Consider the following 17102-nt stretch of genomic DNA (forward strand, 5'->3'; position numbering starts at 1 on the left):
TGGAAAACCTCTTTCAGTGCTGTAACCTGGCGTGACTGCCCAAGTAACAATGTGAGATATAACCATGAGTAAAGTTAAACGAATGTATAACATGCAAAAATTAACAAAGCTGAAGCGAAAGCGAAGGCTTTTAGAGCTAAATGCTTGTACATTCATCGTTTCCAAATGCAGTAGTAAATTAATAGTAAAAGCTCGACTTTTGAAATTAATACCTGAGTTGGCTTGCTATTCTTTGTAGGGGGGCCGATTTTACCCAACATGTGCTAATTTTAGTGAAGAGAGAAATCTTCCAGCTTCTAGATGAAATGAAATAAAAAAGCGAGTAAGAGAGAAGAAATGTGTTGCTTTTTTTTATTACAGCACTAAGAGAAATTCAATGAAGATGGGATGAATGTTATGGACTAGTATTAAATATAAGAATCTCGACGCTAAAAAAATACTGTTTGTTAGAATACGTAAAAAGACTTTGTATAAATAACTTAGGGAAAACTAGCTTGATTTATGTAGTATTCTATCCCTCTTGTAGAAGTGTGTAAGACATAAATATTTAAATTAATGGGAATCGATATTTTGGGGTTCATCCCAAATGAGCCGGTAACGTAGAAAACGAATCAAGATACTAAACTTGTAAACACATGTATAAACAATTAAAACAGCTAAGCATGTATCACGAGTATTAACGATTTGGTAAATGTTAAGACAGTTTATTATGTCCGGTCCTCCTGTTTGCTGCTACGAATATTCAAGAATAAAGAAGCAAATGTCAATATGATAAGTGAATGTTTCTCTAGAAAAGATAGAAAATAACTAAGCCACTTGTTATCAGACATACAGTACGTGAACATAATCAAGCGTATGACTGAACTATGATTTTGGTACCTCCCTTCCACAGCATAAGCTTCTCCAAGATTGTTTAACTTTTTAGAAATTAGCTCCGATTCAGTTGGTTAAATCTAGGCTCTTTAGTTTGTCTTTTAAGCAACTCATATACAGCTTATAATATCAATTTATTATAGACATATCAATAACACTTATTGCTCAAGTATTTACAAGCCATCAAAATTAACGCATCCTTAAATCTGTAACAAACTGCGTAACTGCAAGCTAACATACTGTAATTTAACGATCAAGCTCTTATGTAGACTTTACGTCGTTCCGAACTCATTAAGCTTGCTAGGGGTTTTAACGAAATTGCGTTATGTCATTCTGTGTAATAAAATTGTCACCACCATTCCTGAGATCACTCATCTATCATAGCAGTCAAAAGCATGCAGATGATCCATTGGGATATTAGAAATTGCCAAGCCTTCCAGTTCATTTCCATACGAGGCAAATGAGGAGAAACGAGACTTTTCTTCTCTAATATTGATCTATTCAAGAGCAATTTAGTCACAAGTTCTGATCATCTGTTCGTACTTGAATATGTAAACATTACAATAAACGGAACCAAAAGTCAAAGCATGCAAAGCGAAGTGAATTTAAACAGTTCATTCCTTATTAAAAGAACTGCTTGTCCATATTTTTTGACAAGAATATGCTTCTTTTAAGATAGACAGCAAATAGGCGGTTTTAAGGTTGATGCAAACATAAATCATGTTACAGCAACTACTTTTAAGGCGTAAAGTTTACCTTCATAGTTGACAGTAAATTATTTTTATCTTTCTATTTTTGAAAGCAAATTCGTAAGGAGAATAATAATAGTATTATAAACACCACTTGATCGCAGTGCTGCGTCTAGAGTGTTGATTAAAATATGACTCAATTGCTTCGACACCTCCATAGGACTACTTTTACTCAATAATCTGTAATCATCGAGTATATTTAAAGTAAGAGAATAGCCTCCATCCCCGCTTTCCAAAAACGTATACATATAAAGTGCATCGCATACGCTTGAAATTAACTTTTGATTCAGAAATCTTCTCGTGTCTAATCCTTTGTCCTAAAAAGCCTAATTTCGTGTATCTTATACTGCGAAGCAATACAGAAGATATTTTCTGGAAATAATTGACTCTTTTCCCTTCCAATCCATATACGAGGAATTTTTGACATTAAATTCCACTTTTAGAACCATTCTATTCTTTCTCTTTCCTTGCTACCACCATCCATTTCTAGTCATTCAGTTCAGGTTTTTTAGTAAACCTTCTTGTTAATTGGTTATAACATCGCTCTTTCATTGCTTAAAAGAGTAACTTTTTAAATCACCGTACCTTCCTTGCAAAGTTAACCTGTATACATCCTTCTGTGAACCCGCAACAGACCATTTTATTTTTTTAAATAAAGCATAGTCTCAAGTTCCCTAACATTTGATTAAATACCGATTGCCGATTAAAGCATTCCGACATTTTTGTTTTCATCAGATTATTCAAGTAACGAGTTAAGTATTTTTTACCTCGTTCACACATTGACTGCCTTTTTCTTTTTTGCATTACTTTTTTGACAATCTCGATAATCTTTTATTAATCCAGCCTTCATTTTCAATTCCTTTTTTTTTTTGAAATTCAAATTCTCGTTGACTCCTCACATCGACGACATAAGCAAATTCCGTTCTCTCACTAGGCCTATTGACCGATTTGAGCATTTTAAACAAGCATTGTTTGTCTATCTCTTTTTTGACTTCTGCATACCTCAGTCTTGTTACCTTGAACGTTATATTTTCTCTGTTTTTTTATCGAGGTAAACAAACAAAAAAAAACATATTTTATAGTATCCAATCAAAAAAAACCACTTTTTTTAATTTTTCATCTACAAACAATAAATAACTTTCAAACGAAAGAATTTACTGTTTAATATTCTGTTGATTCCTTAACTTCTTGGAGGATCTATTTATAAAACTGCTGCCTGCGACGATTCAAATCGAGGTGTTCCCAATCAATTTGTAAAACAGGTGTTTTCTTTAATACTTTTGGTTCTATTTTGCATTTTCTGTTTCTAGTACCGCCACGTTCATTTATTAATTATCCCTAATTGAATAATGAGTCAACTTTATGCTTTAAACGGACAACCTCTAGCAGGGAAATCTGATGACCTGGCAAATAAACTTGCCGCCTTCGGATTGTCTCAACCTAACCATAGTTCTCTTTCAGAACAACAATCGACCAACTCTTTGCTTCATGGTTCAGGAGCATTTAATAAACCCCCACTGTCCAGGAATTCAACGACAAATCCGCTTAATTTATTATATACACAAACACAGCAACCTGCAAGGTCGACAACTCCTTTTCTGCTTAACCCAGTAGGATCAAGTCCTGGTAAATTGCCCGTGCCTTCAAGGAACAACTCTTACTTACAGGGCACTGCGGAGTCAAACTCCGGTAATTTTGCAAATAATTCAATTAGCAATAATTGCTGGAATTCCGCATACAATTCTAACAGTTTCGAAGGCACAGGCAGCTCTCCAAATTTTCCACCCCAAAATCAATTTCTTTCAGATAGTCGATCTTCAATTGCAACGCTAAATGCCATCCCTTCGTTGGATCAAAGTGTTCTATTGAATCCAAATCTTCGGGCTAGAACACCTAGCTTGGTACCGGAACATTACTTTGATGATACCGACAAATCAGTACATTCTAAAAGTAGTTCTGGATCTAACTCCCTTAGTGAAGCTTCAAATGATGATTTAGAATCTTCTATCATTCAAATTGTTGGTGGCTTGCCGGACGATTTTGATGATAGAGAGCTGAGTGGAATTTTCACATTCTGCGAAGGATATGATTTTTCAAAAATCGAAAGTGAAAATGGGCACCGAAAAGCTATTGTATACTTTCGGAACGCAATAGCTGCATTAAAGGCAAAAAACATGTTAAACGCGTCTTCTACAAACAATTTCACCATTATTCAAAGGGATGTTGTAAGGCAACAAGAAAATGAATATCACAAGGGCATTCCACCATTGACTACCCCAAGTTTATATTCCCAACGCCTGTCAAATAACTATGACTCAACAACGCCTGGGTTTCCTCGGTTTTCACCAGCAAATTTTGATTCTGTCATCAATAAGGACGTTACTTCAGAATCACGAATGTCCACCTCGTATCCAGCGGTATTGGAAGCTTTTAAATCGTTCAACCCAATAAAGGCTCCTAAAGCTGAATATCTTAATCAATCACGAGCATCAATGGGAAACCCTTCACCTTCAAACTGGAATAATAGGCTATTACAGCCATCTTCTAAAGAGCAAGCCGTATATTCTTTCCAAACGCAGAAAAATAGCAAAGGGCTTCAATTTACAAGCAATGAATTAACAAACCCCACAGCCAAATATTCACAGTTGCCAAACAATATTGCTAATATTGGTGAATCTAATTCTTTATCAAATCAGCCGAATAACTTTGCACAAACGTCGTTCGATTACCAACCTAATCATCCAAATGCAATTTCGCCCAAAGCAAAGTTTTCTTTACCTTCAAGACCAAGTTATCATAAAGACAACTCTTTTATTTCAAAACAAGCTATCGATAAATCAAATCCTTTTGAAGAGGCATTGCGATTAGAACGTACGAGCCCTGTTAAAGAGCTACCTGCTATAAGACCACGTACAATTCCACTGAATGGTGTTGCCCCATATGAAAGTGAACTTAGGCCGCCGCCCAAGTGGAAGCCTATGCCAGACCTTAAAGTAGTCCGTTCACGCCCGTCATTAAAACAACGCCCTTTAAGGAGCGCCGAATATGTCCGTGTTTGTGAATTAAAATGCCTTCAGGAAGAAGAATTTGATAATAAAGTGCTATTGGAACAAGTAGAGTCCAATGTGCAAACTGATCATAACTCACCCTGTAACACAATTTATGTGGGAAATTTGTCCAACCCAGACCAAGAGAAAAAGCTTAGGTTGGCTTTTTCAAAAGAGAAGGGGTATCGGAGACTATGTTTCAAAATTAAGGGAAACAGTCCTATGTGTTTTGTAGAATTTGAGGAAGTTTGCCATGCTGCGAAAGCAATGGAAAAAATGCAAGGTGCTGCATTAGACGATAAAATTAAAGGTGGCATTCGCTTAAGCTATTCCAAAAATCCACTTGGTGTCCGCTCCACCGAAAACCTTTCAACCACAGCATCCCTTTTTCAACAACACGGCCCTCCGAAGAAAAGCACGGACTGCTACTCAGCAAAGGCATCCGCTGCTGTTGAACGAAAATACCATTTTCAAAATATGACTCCAAAACCAAATGGAACCAACAGTGTCACCACACTAAACAGGACCCAAACTCACTCGTCGGAAGTGAACGATTTGTTTGATATTTTTGAGTTTCCTAGCAAATAGAAACGGTGAGTTTTTCTTCAATAGTCAACACTATTGAAAAGAGCACGCTAAGGCTATGTAAAGAAAATGACTCTATTTCTATACAAAGTCAAAACGTTTGATTTTTAGTTTTAACATTCAGAATCAGTTGCATGACAGAATTATTTTATCCTTTGTGAAAAATTCCACAATTATTGAGAAAAAAAATAAAAAAATAATAATAACTAGCATAATTAATAAAAAATTTGGTTGAATTTGGTAAGCAATTATTGAAATTCAAAGTAACATGCTGTCAGCCTTCACTAAGCTAGATTGGAAAAAACTTGATCTCACACTTTGGTTGCAAAATGTAGAATAAAATTTATAACGCAATAAAATTTAACGACGTCTTCCATTTAAAGTCGAATTAACGATTTATGTTTGTTAGTTCGTCATGGTTTAAAAGTTCGGAAAGAGTTTTGAATGACAAATGCTTCCGTTTTTTAGAAACACCGAGGGTCATTATTTTGTTTGATAAGATTTGTGTAGAAGTAGTGTAAATACCATAATATGAGCAAATCAAATGCATCCAATATCGAGCGAAGGCTGTTGCTTTCGGATTGCTAGGACAATCAATTAACATATAAATTCGATAGCTTCTCTGCGTTTCCAAAAAAGAAGACGTATCAATTTCTGCTTTAATATTAAAGCTTTCCGAAGCATATATCGCTGGTGAATGGTCGTGGTCATAAGCATAAAGCTTTTCGTTCATAATATTATTCAAGCACTCGTCCAACAACAACACTAGTTGCAGAGAGTTGTAACATTTGATTTCATGTCTAATCCTTTTAACAATGGATTTATGGTGATTGTCGTTAAACCTCTGGTTCGATGATGATGTTAGCAATGAAGATATATTATTTACTCCATCCTTGTAAAACTCATCTCCAACGGTTAAAAAACCAAAAGCTGGTCTGTGGGTAAATAAATCCTTATAAACGACCTCATCAGGATCATCCGCTGCTTGCTTTAATATATGCAAGTCTGAGAGTCGATATTAGTAAATAGTTTCAAAAATGCGAACAGCGACCCAAAACATACCATTAAGGAAACGATTCTTTTTCCTCGAACCGATGTTTCTCTTGGAATCAAGGTTCCTTCTTTTCCATGAATTGTCATTGTCAATACTTTTAACAAAATCTAAAACACGCGCATCGGATCCACAGTTACGAGCAGAAATGGATTGGAACGACTGTAGGTTTATCCTTCTGGTTGAGAGAGTTAGTGGAACATGCTTTGAGTCGGCACTAGAATAAGCATCCGCGCAATGCAATGTATTTGAAATGAGAACCATCGTGGCACACGACAGCAACCAAATGCCGATTTCTCTTTAGATAATAGAAAGGAACTTGCGGAATCGTTACACTTCAATAAACTAATTTCTCGAGCCCTAACGAATCACTTGTGATGAATAGTGAGGCACGGTTCAACTCATTAAATGATCACTGTACATGAAAAAGGCTGAATGAAAACATGAGTTTTTAGGATGTTAGTATAGCTTAGATGAAAACGAATAGAGGTTTATACACTCTATCTTGACTTACAAAAGCCAATTTATAAAAATTTCTAATTTTTATTCAAAATATATATACATAGATATATAGTTCTATGGGAAATAAATAGAAAGCAAAGTATAAGCATTTTGCCATTGATTTGAGAGGCAACAAAAATAGTCTCAACATTGCAAGAATAGGAAGGGACAATTTAAAGACCGTTTAGCGTTTTTAACGCGTAATTGGGGATAATCCATAAAATAGACATAAAAGAGCTACTCCAAAAGTTTTTACACTCCAAGTTCGATATCGCAAAGAGCATCCACTTTTTTAATACTATCCTGGACGTGATCGTAACCACCGATGAGATCCAAAAGACCATGTTTTTCAAAAATATGAAGAACTTGCGGGTCTAAAGATACCAAATGAACCTCAACTTGGTGCTCGACATACTCTTTAAGGATACGCTGAAAGGCAAAAAGAGCACTTGAATCTATGGAAGAGACACCTACCATGTCAAAAACAACGACTTCAATGTCTTCAATACGACGATAAGGAGTTTCTCCAGGATGCATTCTTGGATGTCCGTACTTTTCTAAACGATTTAGTCGATCTTCAAGCTGACTGACGTTTGCAAAAAAAAGCGGTTCAGGAATGCGAACGACTAAGATGCGGGGGGCACTCTCGACAGCAGTCGAAGAAGGATTAGTTCGATGGGATAAAGTGGAAGCTGCATCTTCAAGGATAAATTCTGCTGTACCGTTTGAAGTAGGAGATCTAAACATGATGCGAGAACGGGTGGAGTGTCTTATAATTTGCATCACTGTTATGGACAATCCAAAGATAATTCCAGTTTCCAATCCAAACATCATAGTGCATGTTGCGATAGAAAATATAATTCCCAATTCCCACCACACTCTTATGCGGGCTAACTTGAAAATTTCCACGGCAGCGTCGGCGAACAATGATACACCCAAGGAAACCACCATGGAAGCAAGCATGCAAGTAGGTACAGTGGAGAACACAGGCATGATAAAGAATGTTGCTAACAAAATAAGTACACTACAAGCAATAGTAGCTACCTGTGTTCGAGCACCAGACATTATGTTACATTTAGTACGTAGGTACCCACCGCAAATAGGAAGCCCACAAAATAAACTGCTTCCTATATTCGCAGCCCCTAAAGATATCAGCTCACGATTGGAGCGTATTAGATTATTTGTCTGCAACGAAATAGCTTTCACTGCAATAACCGTATCTATGAAAGCAAGGAATGAACACATTACTCCAGTTTGTAAACTTTGGGTAATAAAGTGAAGCTTATTTTTTTCAGGTAGGGGAAGCTTAGGAAGTAGTATTGTGGTTTTAATTTCTCCTAAAATGGCAATACCGTAATTGGAATGCCAGTCAAACTTTTTGCTCAAAAAAGAACCTAACAATAGTATGATAACTGCGTCAGGAATCGAGACAATTCGAGGGTATTTAGCGGAAAGCTTGGATTTAAGATTTCGACAACCTATGAGCAACGATATTGTAATACATGAAAGTATAGTGGTATATATGTTAGCTTTCGACATGTTCCTTATTAAAAACATAAGTTTATCAATAGGAAAGTCCGAACCTTTATATTTGACTCCAGAAAATCCAAAAAATACAGATCCTTGATTGATCATAATAATCATAGATATTGACAATATGCATCCACGTAACAATACTGGGGATACAAGTGCATCCAAAAATCCCAAGCGGAACAGCCCGGCAGCTAAATTGATAATTCCTGCGATAAAGGCAATCAATCCAGTTACTAAAATTGCTGTTTCTTGAGGAACATCGGCTTTCGACAAAACGCGTTGGTGAATGTTTTCAGCAATAAGCAGACACATACCAGCCTCGGGTCCGATGGATATCAGCGGGCAAGCTGTAAAAAGACAATATAATATGGGGCCAATTGCAGTACCTGTTAAAATGTATATTGGGGGGACACCTAGAAACGTTTGTGCAAATGATAATGCAATAGGCACAGAGAGACAAGCAGTCGAGCAGCCAGCTAACACATCCCAAATGATATTTCTTAAGGAATAGTTGGGAAGCCAATGAAGGACAGGGATATAATAATTGATTCTTCGAACCAAACTGGGTTTTTGTTGAGGAATGTTAGCACGCTTCCATGTGGAAGAACGTCTAGCTAAAGATTGATAAGAAGGAATCTCGTGTAAGGGTCTACTGGTGCTAGTTCTGTTATCGATAAAGCTAGTTTTAGGGCCCAAAAGATGGTTTTCTGAAGGAGACGACATTGCTACAAACAGAAACCGTTTGAGGTGCAAAAGTAATATGTTACGATTAAAAGCTTAGTAATTTCAAAAATCTACAATACTAACGTTAAATAAAAACCGGATAAATGCTCAACGTGCAACGAAACCAAATTGAAAATTAAAGAAAAGCGATCAATTTCGTCGAGTCCCACAAATGGGAAATAGTAAGAAAAAGTTGGAGTTTAGAAATAAGTCATAAGATTTAACTTGCACTTAGTGAATTGACTGTATTATCAAATTGGTAGGTCAGGTCCGGTCCTATAAGCCATAAGATATAGGTCCTAAAATCGGAGGTATCTCCGACTCTAATATATGTAAGATTCTGACGCAGATAAGTGGCCGTCATCGTAACTCGCTTAAGTAAGACTTAATTAACTCATACGTTACTTTTAGAAATAGACTATCGCTTATAGTCGAATGATAATACATACAGAGCAAGAGAAAACACTGAAAAACAGTATGAAGCAGTCGAAACAAGTGCTTTCATGAATTAATTAATAAGTTATTCGCATTTAACTTGTCAGTCCTAATTTCATAGTTGCAACTTTTTTATTAGAGCAGCTGTGGGCACTTTTACAACGTAAAATCGATGAAAGATACTACGGAGAGTACTCTGTAAACAGAAACAACAGTTATAATCAATTCTATCATTTAATAAAATAACAGAATCCTGTTATTATGGGGTCTTTCTAGTGGCGACGCGGTTTTAGAAATGCGTTTAAAAAAAGATGCATGTATTCTCAATATTTCAAGATATTTCAATTGTGCTTCTACTAATTAAATTTCTTTGTACTTATAGTAATAGTTGTTGTTCCCTTGGCAGCCCAAAATCATTTTAATGGTTAAAACAACGCTGTGTGTGAGGAAAGCGAACATCACCCATATTTCTATAATAAAATAATTTTTTATTACCTAAAGTTTTCGGTTTGCTTTTTTTTTTAGTTTTTGCAAACGTCAAGTACTTTTCGACGCTGTACATATTTTCGACCAACTCTGGAATTGTGTTTCACCCTACCACGCTGAAATGATCCTTAGTGAGTTGAAGCCATTCATTTTACAATGAAAGAAGTTAGAGTAGTAATTTGCGGTGACCAAGGCGTAGGAAAATCTTCTTTAATTTCGGCTTTGATTCAAGAAGACAATGTGACGAGCATTCCTAAGGTAGCTTGCTCTCATAGTATAATTTATTGTTCTAATGCGCTAGGTATTTCCGATTATATCCATACCCTCTAATCCGGATTCAAATGACGATGTTTCTCTTGTTCTCGTAGACACGCAATGTGAGAATTCTTAGTTTAACTTTTTGTGGATATTTTTTCAAAGCTAATATGACGACGTGTAGCGGATAGCAATGAAAGAGAATATTTAGCAGCAGAAATAAAAAAGGCAAATGTGATTTGCTTAGTCTATTCTGATAACTATTCTTATGAACGAGTTAGTATCTTTTGGTTGCCATACTTTCGATCTCTTGGAGTCAATGTAAGTTAATCACATTCGATTTAGCTTGTTTTACTAATATAATTGAGGTTCCAATTGTTCTTTGCGAAAATAAATCAGAGGATCTGGACAACTATCAGGGACTTCATACAATTGAACATGAAATGATCCCTTTAATAAATGAGTTCAAGGAGATCGAAGCATGCATTCTATGTAGTGCCCTCGAGAAAATAAACGTGAACGAGGTACGTGATTTGTTATAAATAATTCAATTTACTTGTGTTGTAACTAACAATAAAAAGTTGTTTTACATGTGCCGTGCATGTGTAATTTACCCAATCACTCCTTTATGGGATGCAAAAGAACGTGTATGTAGCTACATATGAAAAATTAAACCTAATAATCTTACTAGACAATGAGAAAAGCTACAATTCATGCTCTGAGTAGGATCTTCTGTACGTATACAATTCGTGTGCTTCATTATGTAAATTTTTACTAACTAGCCAGTTTTAATTGATAAAAATAACGATGATTTACTCTCTGTTGATGAACTTAATTCACTTTCCGAAAAATGCTTTTCGAAAAACCTAAGTATCGAAGATGCATCAGAAATTTTATCGAAAGTCAAGGAAATATGCCCTGAGGGCGTTTATGAAGGACAGTTGACTTTGCCTGGGTTTTTAGCTTATAATCGTGTACAAGTTGAAAATGGTAAACAAGAAAGTACATGGGGAATCCTTCGAGCTTTTCATTACACAGATAGCCTTAGTCTGGACGATTCATATTTGAGCCCTAAATTCGAGGTCGCACCAGGACAGATCGTTGAGCTGAGTCCGAAGGGTAAGCAATAATTTTTTTTTATTTTATTAATGTAAAATGCAATTAGGTTATAGATTTTTGGTAGATCTCTTTTATCAATTCGATAGAGATAATGATGGTGCCTTGAACAATGAGGAACTTTCAGCCTTGTTTCGCCATACCCCAGGTCTTCCGGAAATTTGGGTGAGCTCTCAGTTCCCAAATTCTACTGTTCTCAACGAACACGGATATGTTACTTATAACGGATGGCTTGCTCAGTGGAGTATGATCACTCTTTTTGATTATAAAACAACATTGGCTTATTTGGCGTACCTTGGGTTTGACACTGATGGACGTGGTCATAATACGGACGCTTTAAAAGTTATGCGTAAGCGAGTTTCTCAAAATCGAAAAGTTTCGAAATATGATAGAAATGTCTTTCTCTGCTTCGTTGTAGGTTCGAAAAGTTGTGGAAAGGTGAGTTATCTATACATTTCTGTAAATTCACTATATCTAACTTAACATTCATCTAGACTGCTTTGCTCTCAAGTTTTATAAACAATAACACAAATCGGTTAACCCCAAACACTGTCGTTAATAGTGTTGAATTCCAAAGCACACAAAGATATTTGGTGGTATGGGATATATTTATTTAATACTTTTTAACCTTTTTTGTCCCAGCTCTCCGAAATTGGTGAAACTGATCTAGATATTCTGGCAGAACCAAAGTCACTTGAAGCCTGCGATATTTTGTGTCTTCTATACGATTCATCAAACCCTAATAGTTTTTCTTTTATAGCAAACTTATTGGTAAGACATCAATTTTTGTTTCTGTCTAATCTGTTCTCTCTTAGAATTTATACCCGGATCTTCAAAAGATTCCCTGCGTTTTCGCTGCTACCAAGGCCGACCTGGACAGACAGCAACAAGTAAGTTATATAAAATTTAAAAAGTGTTTAGTTAACAAGTTATGTCGTAGAGATACCCAGTCCAACCAGATGAGTTTACTAAACAGTTGGGGTTACCCTCACCTACCCATATAAGTACTGCAGCCATTTGGAACACCTCAAAAGAATTTTTTATTCAGGTGAGCATACATAAATCATACACATTTTATTTAACAAATCATTTTTAGCTGGCTGAATCTGCCCAGTATCCAGCTTCCTCTATTATCCGCATTCCTGAAGAAGATTCTAATAAGACAAATTACCAGCTCGTTGCCGCGCTTACCGCTTTCGGTGCTCTACTATTATCTGTTGGCGGAAGTCTGACATGGAAGATAATAAAACACCAATATTACTCGAAAAAATAATGCATTTATGAATTTAGTCTAATAACTGTGATTTACCACCTCCCTATATCAAAACTATTCTATCCTATGAAATAAATCAATAATAAATATATATTGCCAAGTATGCTAGAATCGCATTATGCATTATTGGTTATTTCGTAAAATTAGGGCAAAAAGCATGCGAACATAACGAACGAGATGTCTGACCAACCTATGCTTTTGGATATTTGATTTTCAAAAGCATGGTTTTTAAATAAATGAAAGATATATACTACGATACGTCGGTAACAAAGGCTTGTTTTTTGAAAATAACCCTTGACCACGAGCTGTCTAAAAATCCGCATTAAGAAAAAGAATGCTTAACCACTGTAATAAAATATTTTAAATAAGAAAGCCAAGATATCCTAAATTACAAAGTCGGGTGTATAAATATGCATCTTTAAAAGTAGCAGAGTCCATTTCTTGATTGCTATAAGCAAAAGCAGATGAAGGTGGAACATGGGGAGGTATGGATGGGTCAGAGTTAATAGGCATGCCTTGCATCTTGGCATTAATTAACTTTAACACAATATAATCCCAATCTTCATGATCTTCTCTGCTTACAATGTCTCTTCTCTTTTCAATGCATTCACGAATGTGTTCCAAACCGCGCCTAGCTTCATTTTGAAGTTCGGGCAAATCAAAGACACCAATTAAAACGCATGTCGCTAAACTAAAGAAATGATGATTCAATGGTGTCATAGGCGTAGAAGACGAAGAAAGAATCGTTGCCATTTTCATGGCAGGAACAAGTACAGTAGACGGTCTAGCATTGATGCACAACTCCAATAAAACCTTCACATGGGTAACCGCCAATGTCAATAAATTCATCTGTCCCCAAACGACATCAACACTTTGACGAAAAGCATCAATCTCAGAGCGAAGCTGTTGAGTAACGATTGGACTTTGTCGATCGGTAGGATCTGGTGACTGGAAAACATCAGAAATGTGTCCCACTATCAATGATAAGCGTACAAGTTGACTAGGGAAAGTGCCTAAAAGTTTTTGATCTTGTATGGTCAGATTTATGAATGTCTCAGGAAGGAATAGAGGAGAACATGTAGACATTGAATGCCATCTATCTAAAACAACCAGCACCCACCACGCGCGGCGACATAACGCTTCGTCACTGTCCATGTCTTCATTAATTGACTGCAAAGATAAATGCGATTGAATATGAAGTCTCATGTTACAGGCTAATCCAATAGCAGCGCCTAGCCACATTCCCTGTGGTAATCCATTTCGACCAGTAATAGTAGTAGGTCCACGCTGATCACTTTCAATAGCAAGTAAAATCATAGTCTGCAGATGCAAAATCCGATTTGAGAGATCCTGAACATTACTACATATCAAGTTGAGCAACCCAATTGCTTTCATAGGAGTATTATGAAACACATGACCTAAAGTAGCAAATGGTGGTCGGTTAACAAGTGAGTAGATGGCATGTAAACAGGAAGAGCGCAGGTTTATGGGAGCTTTCTCAAGCTCGGACTTTAACCTTGCCTTGGAATGATGCAGGATTGGTAAAGTTGAATGAATAAGCAAGTAATATCTATCTATAGCAGCATCATCCCATTCAACATTCTCCTGATAAAGTTGTTCAACCTCACGAAATGTTGCAGCATCTGAAGCTTGAGTACTTTTGGAACGCATCGAAATTGACTCAGCATCTGATGTATAATTCCGTAAGGGGTGAGGTGGAGGAGCCTGAGTAGATGCAACACGATATGAATTTTGCACATTGTTTAAGCTTTGCAGTGGTCTCAAAGATGGAGAATTAACGCCAAGAGATGGTTCAGGAGTAGATGGATTCATTAACATGGGATGGCGAGACATGCCGCTAGGGACACTTGTAGTGTAACTGTTAAGAGTGGCAGGTGAGTTAGAAGGGACGGTAGTAACGCTGCTATCGAAAGATGTAATAGAAGGAAGTACATTAGAAACCCTATCATTTACGGTAGGATTCCCTCGAGGAGGTAAGTAAACTGGATTGTTTGGCTTGGGAGGGGAAGGAAAGTTACTAGATAAGGACATGACAGCAGGATTGCTGTTTGAAGGATTAGATAAATAACTACCATCCAATGTAGGAGCGGTAGAAGCAAGTATAGGGCCAGAATACGGCTGTGGACTAGGACTACTAAAAAAAGTTGGAGGTCGAAAACCGGCAGAAGGTCCTAAATTCGAATTGGTATAAGAGCTTATTGAGCCAGGGCCCAACATTTGCGGGTAAGGTGGCATAGCCTGTTGGTTGGCGGGTGATAGTTTCATAGGACTAGGTATTGAAGGAGCTAACTGGGGAGAATTTTGCGCGAATTGGGCATTATATGTCAGCCAAGAATCTGGTTTTTGATCTTGCGAGATTTTTTGATCGACTCCTAAAGGAGCTGGTGCTGTAAGAGTAACCGATGGTACCTGTATTGCGCTAGTAGTGGTATTCACGGAATCAACTGGAGTTATCGACGGAGCCCTTGAACTGGGACTTGCTTCGTTTCCGGAAAATACAGAACCATTTACAGCAGGAGAAGATGATTTAGCAGAACCAGAGGCTCGCTTTTGTTTTTCATCAGCATTTCGATTAAACCCTTTGGCAGGACCGCGTTTTAGGGGTGTTCGAGTAAAATTGCAATCGAGATGATGCTTACGACAATTAATACAAGCGTTGCCAGGACGAGGACTTTGATCCATATCACAACGAATTTTTTTCTGCCGACAAAAATCGCAAGCGCGAGAAACCTTTTTACGAGATTTTACATCCATATTGGGTGATGTAGAGTTTTTCTTGTATTTCATACGAGCTTTTTTTTCAGGAGAGCTGACGACAGGATTAAAACCAGAGACACCAGCGGAAGCATCTAACAAGAACGGATACGAACGTTCATTGACTGTAGGTGCAGATGAAACATTGACAGAATTGATGGAATGAAAAGGCAAGGTGTTAAGATCCATGAAAGTCAAAAAAGTATCATTAATCTGAGTAACCCTGAAATTAATAAAATGAACGAGGGAACGATATTTTAAAGATTAAAGTTGATAAAAAATGAAAACCAGAAAACAATAGAAGATTAAAATATAAACCGAAAGACAAAAACAAAAAAAACTCACGAAACAAAGAAACTTCACTAACAAAGATTCAAACGTTAAAAACAATTAAAGAGAAAATGCAAAACGCAGTTAAAATGATGAACTTTTGAGACAGACGTAAAAAAGAAAAAGGAAAAGAAATCTAACAAATGGAAATGACTAAGTAAGAAAATCGTCAAAGAAGAAACAGAAAAAACAATTGTGCAGTAGAAAGAAGATACATCAATAGGTTTTGTAGATTTCCGGATACAATAAATTTGATCTTCGTATATTTGAGCGGTTTCTTTTTTACCTCTTTATGATGACGCTTTTCTAGATCAACAACAAAAAAAGACCAGCTTCTAGAAAAGAATCCTAAAATTCGATCAATAAATTAACGAACCTGATTTAAGGGGAAGGGAAAGGAAAAAAGGATATGCAGCCCTGATGAAATGCGCAGAACCGAAACAAAGAGCGTGTGAGGGAAGAAACCGAGATGAGAAACGGCTAGCTTAACAAAATAAAAGACGCGCAGATGCAAATTATAAAGCGCACAAAGGAATCAAAGTCAAATCCCCAACAAGCAAGGCTATGACAAAGAAGATGAGCGAAGCAAAAGGAAAAACAAGATAAAAGCAGTAATACCAAACAAAAGTGATTTTAAAATTAAAGATTTAATAATTAATAGGAAAAGTAAGGACAATGTAGGAGATGTTCCGCATCGACCAAATTCCCTGTGCAAAACCGAGAGAACACGTGAACGAAAAAGAAGCACGAGAAAAAGAAATCAAATAAGTGAAAAAATTTTGTTAAACAACTCACTCAATTACAATGACTATTCACAGATCAAACCAAAAACAAATCGTTGTGTTGTGGAGAGACAGTCAGCAATTTTACCCAAGGAAATCGCTACGCTAGTGTATGTAATATGATGAGCTTAAACGAAGAAACGGCTGTTTAGAATCCTATTTCGTTAAGCGAAACAACGGAACCGAACGAAACGTATAAGGAGATGCAATAAATGCGGTAAATTCGGCGAGATGAAGTGAGAAAAATTGCGAGTTTGGTATTAAAAACAAGAGTGAAAAGGTTGAATAAAAGTATGAAAACCGTTAGTGATTATAGACACTTGAAAAGAAAAATCAGATGAAGTGTCTCTAATTCTGTATTTAACTCCCAGAAAATGAATTGTAGGTCAACGATATGATAGTTGAACGATGGAAAACAGTGAATCCACACACAAGCTTAAAAGGAATGAAGATTTTTAAAGCAAAACGTACTGATGATGAGACCTAAAGAGAGCTGAAAAAAAGGGTAGGGAGTCTGAAATAAGTCACAACGAAAAGAAAAAAAACAAGACTTGGTGATCACAAAAAGAGATGGCAAGTTTGTGGAAG

The 17102-nt window shown here is 36.6% G+C and overlaps 5 protein-coding genes and 6 long non-coding RNA genes across 11 annotated transcripts; 6 read left to right on the forward strand and 5 right to left on the reverse strand.

Annotated features, from left to right (window-relative positions):
* Positions 1–6: 6 nt before the first annotated feature.
* SPOM_SPCC320.06 (uncharacterized protein) lies at positions 7–6582 on the reverse strand. Its single transcript, NM_001022718.3, has 2 exons — positions 6317–6582; positions 7–6259 (listed from the first exon to the last, which is right to left on the reverse strand). Exons 1-2 carry the CDS (start codon positions 6567–6569, stop codon positions 5643–5645), a joined length of 870 nt encoding a protein of 289 aa, NP_587723.1. The 5' UTR covers positions 6570–6582; the 3' UTR covers positions 7–5642.
* SPOM_SPNCRNA.1114 lies at positions 110–456 on the forward strand. Its single transcript, NR_149964.1, has one exon. It is a non-coding gene; the product is annotated as a non-coding RNA (long non-coding RNA).
* On the forward strand, positions 1247–1735 carry SPOM_SPNCRNA.6726. The gene has a single exon (NR_196068.1). It is a non-coding gene; the product is annotated as a non-coding RNA (long non-coding RNA).
* mde7 (RNA-binding protein Mde7) lies at positions 2972–5257 on the forward strand (the record flags this gene model as incomplete). Its single annotated transcript, NM_001022717.1, has 1 exon — positions 2972–5257. The coding sequence occupies one exon, from the start codon at positions 2972–2974 to the stop codon at positions 5255–5257; it is 2286 nt and encodes a 761-aa protein (NP_587722.1).
* Positions 6390–9270, forward strand: SPOM_SPNCRNA.6727. The gene has a single exon (NR_196069.1). It is a non-coding gene; the product is annotated as a non-coding RNA (long non-coding RNA).
* On the reverse strand, positions 6679–9363 carry SPOM_SPCC320.05 (sulphate transporter). Its single transcript, NM_001022719.3, has one exon. The coding sequence runs from the start codon at positions 9060–9062 to the stop codon at positions 7059–7061; it is 2004 nt and encodes a 667-aa protein (NP_587724.1). The 5' UTR covers positions 9063–9363; the 3' UTR covers positions 6679–7058.
* A 194-nt stretch (positions 9364–9557) lies between these two features.
* Positions 9558–10671, reverse strand: SPOM_SPNCRNA.6728. Its single transcript, NR_196070.1, has one exon. It is a non-coding gene; the product is annotated as a non-coding RNA (long non-coding RNA).
* On the forward strand, positions 10089–12730 carry gem1 (ERMES complex GTPase subunit Gem1). The gene is made up of 13 exons (NM_001022720.3): positions 10089–10241; positions 10285–10360; positions 10423–10559; positions 10607–10762; positions 10820–10885; positions 10930–10972; positions 11025–11357; positions 11404–11792; positions 11849–11950; positions 11997–12125; positions 12170–12244; positions 12295–12402; positions 12451–12730. Exons 1-13 carry the CDS (start codon positions 10140–10142, stop codon positions 12625–12627), a joined length of 1893 nt encoding a protein of 630 aa, NP_587725.1. The 5' UTR covers positions 10089–10139; the 3' UTR covers positions 12628–12730.
* SPOM_SPNCRNA.6729 lies at positions 11035–12406 on the reverse strand. Its single transcript, NR_196071.1, has one exon. It is a non-coding gene; the product is annotated as a non-coding RNA (long non-coding RNA).
* On the reverse strand, positions 12629–16579 carry SPOM_SPCC320.03 (transcription factor). The gene has a single exon (NM_001022721.3). It carries the CDS (start codon positions 15589–15591, stop codon positions 12988–12990), a length of 2604 nt encoding a protein of 867 aa, NP_587726.1. The 5' UTR covers positions 15592–16579; the 3' UTR covers positions 12629–12987.
* On the forward strand, positions 13263–13945 carry SPOM_SPNCRNA.6730. The gene has a single exon (NR_196072.1). It is a non-coding gene; the product is annotated as a non-coding RNA (long non-coding RNA).
* Positions 16580–17102: the final 523 nt, after the last annotated feature.

This window comes from Schizosaccharomyces pombe (assembly GCF_000002945.2).
Source record: "Schizosaccharomyces pombe strain 972h- genome assembly, chromosome: III".
Lineage (NCBI taxonomy): Eukaryota > Fungi > Ascomycota > Schizosaccharomycetes > Schizosaccharomycetales > Schizosaccharomycetaceae > Schizosaccharomyces > Schizosaccharomyces pombe.

Excerpts from the sequence above, each read along its gene's own strand:
- gem1 (NM_001022720.3), top strand. The coding sequence starts at position 10,140 with ATGAAAGAAGTTAGAGTAGTAATTTGCGGTGACCAAGGCGTAGGAAAA. Across the intron at positions 10,242-10,284 it reads ATGTGACGAGCATTCCTAAG|GTATTTCCGATTATATCCAT; the intron begins GTAGCTTGCTCT and ends CTAATGCGCTAG. Across the intron at positions 10,763-10,819 it reads AGAAAATAAACGTGAACGAG|TTGTTTTACATGTGCCGTGC; the intron begins GTACGTGATTTG and ends AACAATAAAAAG.
- SPOM_SPCC320.05 (NM_001022719.3), bottom strand. The coding sequence starts at position 9,062 with ATGTCGTCTCCTTCAGAAAACCATCTTTTGGGCCCTAAAACTAGCTTT.
- SPOM_SPCC320.03 (NM_001022721.3), bottom strand. The coding sequence starts at position 15,591 with ATGGATCTTAACACCTTGCCTTTTCATTCCATCAATTCTGTCAATGTT.
- SPOM_SPCC320.06 (NM_001022718.3), bottom strand. The coding sequence starts at position 6,569 with ATGGTTCTCATTTCAAATACATTGCATTGCGCGGATGCTTATTCTAGT. Across the intron at positions 6,260-6,316 it reads AAAGAATCGTTTCCTTAATG|ACTTGCATATATTAAAGCAA; the intron begins GTATGTTTTGGG and ends ATCGACTCTCAG.